This window comes from Ovis aries, chromosome 15 (assembly GCF_016772045.2).
Source record: "Ovis aries strain OAR_USU_Benz2616 breed Rambouillet chromosome 15, ARS-UI_Ramb_v3.0, whole genome shotgun sequence".
Classification (NCBI taxonomy): domain Eukaryota; kingdom Metazoa; phylum Chordata; class Mammalia; order Artiodactyla; family Bovidae; genus Ovis; species Ovis aries.
Window position 1 is genome coordinate 28,819,439 of NC_056068.1, and position 10,168 is coordinate 28,829,606.

General features: G+C 41.3%; 1 protein-coding gene across 1 annotated transcript; it reads left to right on the top strand.

Annotated features, from left to right (window-relative positions):
* Nucleotides 1-2,051: 2,051 nt before the first annotated feature.
* On the top strand, nt 2,052-9,673 carry ATP5MG (ATP synthase membrane subunit g). Its single transcript, XM_027979248.2, has 3 exons — nt 2,052-2,163; nt 7,859-8,019; nt 9,473-9,673. Exons 1-3 carry the CDS (start codon nt 2,112-2,114, stop codon nt 9,569-9,571), a joined length of 312 nt encoding a protein of 103 aa, XP_027835049.1. The 5' UTR covers nt 2,052-2,111; the 3' UTR covers nt 9,572-9,673.
* The last annotated feature ends 495 nt before the right edge of the window (nt 9,674-10,168 follow it).

The window sequence follows — 10,168 nt, forward strand, 5'->3', positions numbered from 1 at the left end:
CCTTTGCTATCATTTCCTTTATTATAGTATTAAAAACCTAGGAGCAGTTTCAGAAATCCCTCTGAAAACTTACAGGGCTCTGAACATCACTTTTTTAAAAAAGGTGGTAGCAAATGTCTGGCTGGCTGACCTAACCGTGCCTTACCAGGCCTCTGGACCCTGGAGTTATCTTCAGATGAGTCTTGGGGCATGTTTTTTCCTAAGCAGATCACTTTTGGCTTCACTTTTTTTCATCTGGCCTAAAGCCCAGGTCTTTTTTTTTTTTGCCTTGGCCACACTGCAGCATGTGGGATCTCAGCTCCCTAACCAGGGATTGAACCCTTGCCCCTTGGATTGGAAGCTCAGAGTCTTAACCACTGGACTACCAGGGAAGTCCCCCAGGTCCTTCATTCTAATCATTCACTATCAAGTTCCACTTTCTTGCCCCTTGTTTCTGTACCCCTGCTATGCAAAACCTCAGCCCAGATTAACCCAAGCATTCACCTCTGCTCCAGGATCCCAGCCACAGACCACTATTGGAGAAAAATAACACCATCTTTAGAGTGGTACAACTGCAGACTTGTCCCTAATGTTCCCTAACAACCCTTCTATGTGTCCTTAACTTCAACAGCTAGTCCAAATTTCAACCTCTTAAATTTTCTCCCACCCTCCCACTTGCCCTTCACACTCAGATGACCTTGCCTTCTACTTCATAGCCTGCAGAATTTCCACTTTCAAACTTCATCATCCCATCTGCGGAAAAGGCCCCAAGACTCCAAGGCTAATCACTCCAACTTACTTCCGGTCTCATTCAGAATCTTGTCAATCCCACTTCATCTTCAATCTCCATTGATTTTCCTATCACTCATATTTGGTTTTCTGACCATTATCCTTTTATGGCCATATTTCTTCACTCATTCACTCTGGCTTCTGTCCTAATTGTTTGAACCTGCTTTAGTTAATGTTTCTATATAGCTACATTAATTTTCTAATTCTTAATTTTACCTCTCTGGAGTACCCGGCAACTGAATCAGTCCTTTGCTGAAGCACTGTCCTGACTCATTGTGATTTTTCATTTCACCTCTAACTATTCCATCAATCAGAGTTTTACTTCTATTTACGCTTCCCCGGGTATATTACTTATTCTGTTTTCTTCATCGAAGGCCACATCCCTACGTATATCTTTTCTTCTGGTCATATTAACCACAAAGTTCAGCTCTGTAGTACATAGCTGTTCCATTGTATATCAACCCAAGGATCCCCTTCTCTAAGAAACCTTCCCACATCAGCACCACACATAATCCTGTACTAATGCCTCTTCTGTTTCCATTGCCACCTTTTCAAATCCCAACGCTGCCACTCACTAGCTCTGTAGCCATTTATTTACCAATGCCCGTCTTAAGTGAGGTCACTACCTAACACAGAGGCTTTCTTTAAATTCCAAAAAGGCTGACAGACTGGAGGCCCTCAGTAAATGTGATTTTGTCCCTTGTATCTGCACAGTTCCTTGCAGCTTGTTAGGGAATGAGGGGAACTGGATTCCAATCCTGATACGGGAGTCAAGGGAGACAGGGATTACAAAAGGTCAACTAAAGGCAATGGGCTGAGGTGGCAAGTTGTGGCGCCTGCTCCGCCCCTAACTTTACGTGTCTGGTTTAGGACCCTCTCTGCCTTTGTAAGACGAGTACGTTGGCCTAGAAAAACTGCAGCGATGCCTTCCGGCCCTAACTCGTCTCGTTCTCTCAAAAAAGCTGCAAACCCACCCCAAAAACCCCAGGTCTGCGCCTCGGGCTGCCCGGGAGGTGCATGGCGCATGCGCGTTCCCTGCTCACGCCGGCCTTCCGGACCTCTGCGAGCGGCTGCCCAGAGAAATGCCTGCCTCTTCGCGGAACTCCGTTGTATTTTACGTGCTCTCTGATCTCATCTTTTCGTACCCACTTTCTCCTCTGTGACTAAAGAAAAGAAACTGGCCCACTGGATGCCGGAAAGACAGTGGGACACCTAAATATCTCGGACCGGCGCGGAAAGGAGAGGCCTGACCTTGGAAGCGGACCGGGGTCCTGTGGCAGGTCCTTCCAGGCGGTTGACATTCAGCCGGCCAGTCGGGGTGACGGGCTCTCCGTCCTAGGACCATGGCCCAGTTTGTCCGTAACCTCGCGGAGAAGGCCCCGGCGCTGGTCAACGGTGAGCGAGACGTCAGCCAGCCGGCGCGGGTAGCCGGGCGGGCGGGGAGGCCTGCGAGGGCCCGAGGAGAGGACTCAAGCGACCGGAGGGAGCCGCCGCTGGCCGGGCCTGAAGTGGAGGAGTTGGGGCGGGGGTAGGGGGGCGGAGTGAGGGAGAAGACAGATTTGCGGTTCTTTTCTACCCTTCCGCTGGCCAGGCCTGCGGCTTGGGTTCTCTCTGCTACCCAGAGGTTCTGAACTCTGACCGCGACCGTGAGGGGAGGGAATGTGCAGACAGCCGGAGTTGCCCGGCTGCAGCCGCCATGACGCCCTTCGACCTCCAGGAGGAGGAATACGGAAGGGATGGCTTTTTTGCGAGAGCGAGGGAGACGGCGGGCAGAAACACGTGAAAGCATGGAAATGCGGTCCCATCCGCTTGCCTGCTTCTCATTGGAGTATTTGGAAGGCTGCAGAATTTCTAAGGATGGATGACCTTCAAAACATTGCCTTTGCTTTTTATTTTGACCAGATACTGAAATGCTTCCCCTTTAAGGAAAATTTTAGGTGGAACTGAGCATTACGGTCGAGTATTCCTGCTCCGGTAAACACAGAAAGCGATATGTGTAAACAGTAATATTTATTATCACTGCTTAGCGCTCGTGGGGATACTCTGAAAAAGCTGAATGCGTCCTTCACTGGTGGAACGCTGTATTGGAGAACAACCCTGAATAGTCACAGCCCAGAATAGTAGTCTTCTCAGTAAATGTTTCTTTTGTCTGCAAGCTATTCATTTTATCCCCCAAATGAGATCAGTTAAGCAGACGGAAGCTTCTTCGCTAGATGTGCTGTAAGTGCTGTATTCTAGTAAGCGGTTGAAGCACATCTCTGAATGGCTTTCGCTCAGATTTGATTATGAAAGTGAATAGAATGAATTTTTTAATACGTGTAAATTTTTGAACCTGTTTTACTGCGGTCGGTATTTTCTTATTCATTGTCTCCTCCCTTTTCTTCATCAGCAGTGGAACAGTGAGTTACTGAAGGCCTGACAGTGTCAGATGCTATAAGTACTTGATCCTCTCCTACAGAAACCCATGGTCCACTACTATTACTGTCATTTTACACACTTTACCAAAGAACTTACGTTTGCAACTTGACTAACATAAAGCTCTACTTTTTTACATAATACAAGAAGTAGTAGTGGCTTCATTATTTGGACTTTATGGATGATTTGAGGCTAATATTTATAATCACAGATTTCAGATGGATTTTTTTACCCTCCTTCCATGGCTTTCACTGGAGAAGGAAATGGCAACCCACTCCAGTATTCTTGCCTGGAGAATCCCATGGTCGGAGGAGCCTGGTAAGCTACAGTCCCGCGGGTTCCCAAAGAGTCGGACGGACTGAGCGACTTCACTTTCACTTTCCATGGCTTTCACATCTTTTTGGTGGAGCGTCTTGGGGAATTGCAAACTAATTTTAATAATAATTTACAAAAAGAAAAGTAATGTGAAGATAATTTTAATTGTGAACTATATCAACCATTTCCTCTGTTATTATGAATAATGTAAAGATAAACGTTGTTATCCTTTCAGAAGTACTCAGGAGAACTCAGCTGGGCCAGAATGTTAAAGTGGAGCTGCATTTTGCTTTGTCACTTAACTCTGTGGTATCAATGTTAAATATCTTAAAAAAAATTACTGATTTTATATGTTAATTCTCCTGGAGGACAAAGAAGCTTACAAAAATAAGTGATTTTTTTCATCAGACTTCCCCCCAAAAGATCATAGAGTCTGGGGATTTTTGTTTTTATTTTTTTTCCTACTTAACTAAACTGGAGACTTTATTTGGATTTCACCAGCTTTTCCAGTTAATCTCTTTATGTTCCAGGAGCCAATCCAGGGTACTGCAGTGCAATGAGTTGTCAGTCTCCCTAGTCTCCTGTGTATGTGACACTTTCCCGGTCTTTCCTTACCTTTCATGACCTTGACAGTCTCAAGGTATTTATGTAGGTCTCTGTCTAGGTATCTATCCTATAAGGATGTTCCACGATTTGGATTTGTCTGATGTTTTTGTCATGATGAGTCTGGAGCTATGGACGTTTTTTTCTTTTTTCTCTTTTTCTTTTTTTGGCTGTACCTGGTGGCCTGGGGGAATCTGTGCCCCCTGCAGAGGAAACATGGCATCTTGATCACTGAGCCCCCAGGGAAGCTCCGTGGAGCTATGGATTTTGAGAAAGAATACCATGGACGTGAAGCCTCCCAATCACATGTCAGGATGCATCAACAAGTGATATCCATACGTGCTCACTAGTACAGTTAGCTCTCATCACTTAAGGCAGTTTCACTAGGTTTCTCCTGAAGATACTATTTTTCCCTTTCCATACTCTGTTCTTTAGAAGAAAGTAGCTAAATTGGGGGAGGCAGAGTCAGGATTCTTTCTCCTATAGGAGGGAATATTTACATATATTTAAATAGAATTTCTTCTATGAGAAAGATATGTCTGTTCCCCATTTGTTAATATTTGTTCAGTCCATACTGTATGGACTGATGTACATTTATTTCATACCTTGTACCTCCAGTAGTACATTATTTATTTTGTTGCTCAGATTGTTCCAGCTTTGGCCATTGAGAACCCTGTCAGTTTGGCACCTCTGCCCCTTTGACATCCCCCTGTACTTTTCCAGTATTGTGAGGTAATTGTGACTTTTTCTCCTGCCATGCCAAATGACCTGCAGCATCTTAATTCCCCTGCAGGGATTGAACCTGGGCCCCATCAAGCACTGGGTCCTGACATCTGGATTGCCAGGAAATTTCCCAGACTTGTGTATTTCCTGCCCCAGCCTTAGAATTTGCCTTCTCCAAGGACCCCTAGTTCCTTTTATTGGACAATTGCATTTTGAGGCTAAGATCTAGATAGTGGGTATGTTCCTTGCTACTCAACTGTGTTAATCACCCTTTACTCACAGAATACCTATGATAAATTTTAATCTATAAATTAGGCACAGTAAGAGATTAACAACAATAATAAACTAGAACAATTATAATAAAATACTCTGATAAAGGGTTTCAGGGCTTCAAGCCACAGGAATTCCCTCGTGGCACAGGAGGTAAAGAATCCACCTGCAATGTGGGAGACCTGGGTTCGATCCCTAGATCGGGATTATCCCCTGGAGAAGGAAATGGCAATCCATTCCAGTATTGCTGGGAAATCGCATGGAAAGAGGAGCGTGGCGGGCTACAGTGCATAGGGTCGCAAAAGAGTCAAACATAACTGAGCAACCAACACTGCCATAAAAGTGTGGACATGGGCTCGCTCTCTCTCAAAATAATCTTTCTGTGCTGTACTCATCCTTCTTGTGAGTGAGATGTTATAATGTGTATGTGATGGGATGAGGTGGGGAGCCTGGTGTAGGCATTGTGATGTCACATTAGAATGGAGCAGGGACAGCATAAGATTTCATCATACTACTAAGGCATACAGTTTGAAACTTAGAGATTATTTCTGAAATTTTCCATGTAAGTTTTACAGACAGTAAAACTAGAAAGCAAAATCACAGATAAGAGGGGATGGCTGTACTAGAATATCATTGCCTGTAGGCCCTGACAGTGGACAAGGAGGTATCTGCATATAGGTATTCCTCTACTAATAAGAAAATTACATGCCAGTAAAATTATCACAAGTTCAGAATATTGTGAGTTGAAAATGCATGTGTTACACCTATTCCACCAAACATCATAACTTAGCCTAGCCTACCTTGATCTCAGAATACTTACATTAGCCTACAGTTAAGCAGAATCCCCTACCATAAGGCCTGTTTTTATTTTTATTTTTTTAAATCTGATTATCTCATGTAATTTATTGAGTACTGTATTGAAAGTGAAAAAACAGAATGGTTGTGTGTTGGTTGTTTACCCTCATGACACATGATTGCCTGTCAACTGCAGCTTGCTACCAGTACCCACCATTGAAATAGCGTTACAAGAAAGTATGGTACCCACTGTGGCTAGCCTGGGAAAAGATCAAAATTCAAGATTCATTTTTACTGATTGTGTATCACTTTCATTGTAAATTGAACCATTGGAGATTGGGGACCATCTGTATACTCACCCATGGGTGTGTAGACAACGCCAGTTGATCATTGAACAGTGTGGGGGTTAGGGACACTGACCCCCATGCAATTGAAAATCCTAATATAACTTTACAGTTGGCCCTCCATATCCACAGTTGCACATCCATTCATTCAACTAACCTCAGCTTATGAAGTACTGTAGTACATATTTATTGAAAAACATCCACATATAAGTGGACCCACACAGTTCAAACACATGTTGTTGAAGGGTCTACTGTAGTTTCTATATCGATCCACCTGTATGTCAACTAAACATGAATTCATACTGAATGTCTCCAACTCTAATCCAGTACCACTGGATATGTTTTTCCCCCATCTAAAACCCCTCTATTTTAGTAAGAAACCTAGCTGCCATCATCCACCATTCATTCACTTATTCTTTGTTCATCCCTTGTATACATGTAAAAGCAGTCTCAAACTTTTTAACCTGTGCTCCCTGAGAAGCAAATTTACTAACTTAAGTACAGCGTTTCTATATATTGTACTGATTTGTTTGTATTTTTAAGAGTATTATATCTGTGTGTTGAAGATAATTTTAAAGACAGTTTGTTGACTGTTAAGACTTTGTTCTCCTTGATAACACCATCTTACTGGTATTGGCAGTTCTATTTAGAATTCTCTATTACAGCTTTGTGTCTGCTTAAAGATTTACCCATGGCCCTAAGCCAGGGGATGATGGAGATAGTAATTTTAAGAGTAGTGAAATACCTAGATACAGGCAGTTAATAATAGGGGAAGTGCCAGGAGCTTTGGATTATCAGCCTTTGAACAGCAGACACTTGATGGATGCTTATGTATTTGTGCAATTTTTATTATGCTGTCTTGTAATTTTTTATGTAAAATACCTTTCTCCTGCTGAATCACTACCATAGTCTCCCATCTAACCTCATTAAAAATCTTTTTTTTCCTGCAGTAGTAAATACTGTTTACTATTACTGAGGAATTTCAGCTTAATAACAGATTCAAGTTTTGGCTGCTCCTAACAATACATGTAGGTTTTATTTTTATTATTTGTGGTATTTTGAAGGAACAGCAGCTGTGCTTTTGTTAATCCAGCACATATTGATGAGGATACCCAAAATGGGTACTAATTGGTATAATTCCATCTGGATTTGTGGCCAATATTGTGACAAGTTTTAATCTTTTTCCTAAGGATGCCATTCTACTTAGTTTCTTTCCTCCCCTTCACCACTTCCCCCCGTTTCTTGTCTCTACAGGAAAATACAGTTACATTGCTGCTCTTTTCTTGTTTTTGAATCCAACTTCTAGTAACTTTGTAGTTAACTAGATTTGCCATTAATAAATGAAGTGCCAGTACTCTGGTACTGGCCACTGGTGAGGTCCTGGCATAATTGGATGTGCTTATAGCTTCCTGCCTGACTGAACTGGCTTGTGACACAGGTGTTCTGTATCTTTAAAAGCCTCTGGTTACCACGGAGCAGCTTTGACTTTTCACACCGGGTGCACATTTGGTATAAGCGGTGAATGAATGTGATGCATGAATAAATATTTGTGTCCAGCCCACACATCTGCTTCTTTCGGTCTCTAGTGAGTTCATCCTGGTTTTTTGTTTTGTTTTGTTTTCCAGCTGCTGTGACTTACTCGAAGCCTCGATTGGCCACGTTTTGGTACTATGCCAAGGTTGAGCTGGTTCCTCCAACCCCTGCTGAGATCCCTACAGCAATTCAGAGCTTGAAAAAAATTATCAACAGTGCTAAAACTGGTAGCTTCAAACAGCTCACTGTTAAGGTAACTATGGGCTAAATGAAAACGTATGTGCATATAGAAAATGTCTTCCCTTGGGATTTCTCTGATTGTTTTGATTAATATATGTATTTTTCAGTGAGGCTGGAACCAGCATAATGAGAGATGATCTCTTTTTTGACTGCGGAGAAAGATATTTACCTTTCTAACTTTGTCATCTGGGTTGAAATAATTGGACTGTTGTATGTCTTATATTCTTAATAATTTTATAATGAAGAAGTGGTTTTTTTACTGGGTAGCTTTTTTTTGTTTCCTATTTGGGGTTGGTGCATTAAAATAGGATGACTTGCTTTGTTGATTCTGTACTTTTTTGTCTGTAGTCCTAAAACTTTCCCCAATTTGGCCAAAAGATTTCTTGGACTATATCACAATCAGGTAACTAACACTCATGGGACATAAAAACACCAAAACCTAGAAGCATATAATATGATATGAAGGGTGGAGATAAAACCTAAAGACTATAAAATTAGAATATGCAGACTTCCCTGGCAGACTGGTGGTTAAAACTCCATACTCCCAGTGTCGGATGCACAGGGTCGATTCCTGATCAGGGAACTAAGATCCCATATGCCTCTCAGCATACTCCCCCCACCACCACGACTGACCCCCCCACTCCCCCGCCAAAAGAGAATTAGAACTTGGATTTTATGTTTGCTTGATCTAAGCACAGGATACAAAAAGCCTAAATAAATTATTGCTGGCTTTAGAACCTGCGTTCTAGAAAATATATTTGTTTTTCAAGAGATTTCCAGTATTTCAGGTTTCATTTGAAGGGGAAAATTCACTTCCAGGTGCTAAAAGAAAAAGGCCCAATTTTGTGTGGAAAGGTTTTGTTTTTCAACTTGAGTTTCAAGATCCATATTTGTGCTTGTATGAAACACTGTTTTCTGTAACTCAGTACATTTTCTTTTATGGCATTAAAATACTCATCTGTGAAACTGAGTAACTGCTGAATACTTGAAAAGAATTAAACCAAATAATAAATGAATAAAAATGATGTCTAAAGGGGAAAATAGAATACTTCATCTTGCAGCAGATTTTCTTTGGCCAGACAGAAATGTCTGTTCAGAGACTTGCCTTCCTATAGCCATCCTTTCATATGAATGCCCTTTCTAAATGTGGCAGCTATTTCCAGGATGTGGGTTGTTTCAGGGCTCATAAAGTGTCTCATAAACTAATAATGAAAGGGTTAAGTCAGTTCAGGTCTTCAAAGAATGCTTTGAAAGAATTTATAAGCTCTGGACTACTTACCTTACATAATTGAAAGTTCAAGGGTTCTCAGCAGTTAAAGTTAACATCAGTAATTCTTGACTTTGACTAAAACTGCCCTCTAATTTGAATAGCATCCTTATATTCTCTGTCACTTAATCCTGGAAAAGAATAGTTTTAAATATATAAGAAAAAAAAAGTACATTAAAATTTGTGCTTCTTTTTTCAGGAAGCTCTACTGAATGGTTTGGTGGCCACTGAGGTGTGGATGTGGTTTTATGTTGGCGAGATCATAGGCAAGCGTGGCATCATTGGCTATGATGTTTGAAGACCAATTTTTAACATGTGATTATATTTGCTTTATTATTCAAGTGTTCTTGGACCATGTGTGAACAGACTGCTATTTGAATAAAATAAGACTGTGTCAGAATCAGTGTTTTCTCTATCAAACACTACATGGAAGGTCATAATTTGTCTTGAAATTAAGTCGGGTTGTCTTTTGCTTTAATGTATTAATACAGTTCTAAATGCATGCCTTTGCTTAGCCTGCAATTGGAAAAGATATACATGAGTATACCAACCTGGTACCTGTATAAATGAGGTTAACTTTATTCTGAAAGCTTGAAATAAATGATATTTAAGCTTTATTTCTAGAAAAGCTGGGGGGGAAGGCTTTGAGAAAATGAGAACTTGCTCCAGTAGGAGAAATAATAATACCATGTGCCAAGCATGATACAGTTAAATCACGTAGCATTAAGAATACAATTTGGGCAGTTTTTCTTTGCAAAAATCAGAGAAAGATCCCTTTGACAACACCTTGTCAGCTTGAATATAGCCTCCCAAAAGAACAGCATGATGATAATCTGTGTATCTTTGTAACATCGTTAACATTAGGACAGAGTGAATGAAAGCAATAACGTATTTT

What these genes read in the sequence shown, in the direction of transcription:
- ATP5MG (XM_027979248.2), top strand. Translation starts at nt 2,112, where the DNA reads ATGGCCCAGTTTGTCCGTAACCTCGCGGAGAAGGCCCCGGCGCTGGTC. An exon ending in GGCCCCGGCGCTGGTCAACG is followed by an intron (nt 2,164 to 7,858) that starts GTGAGCGAGACG and finishes TTTGTTTTCCAG; the next exon opens with CTGCTGTGACTTACTCGAAG. An exon ending in TCAAACAGCTCACTGTTAAG is followed by an intron (nt 8,020 to 9,472) that starts GTAACTATGGGC and finishes TTCTTTTTTCAG; the next exon opens with GAAGCTCTACTGAATGGTTT.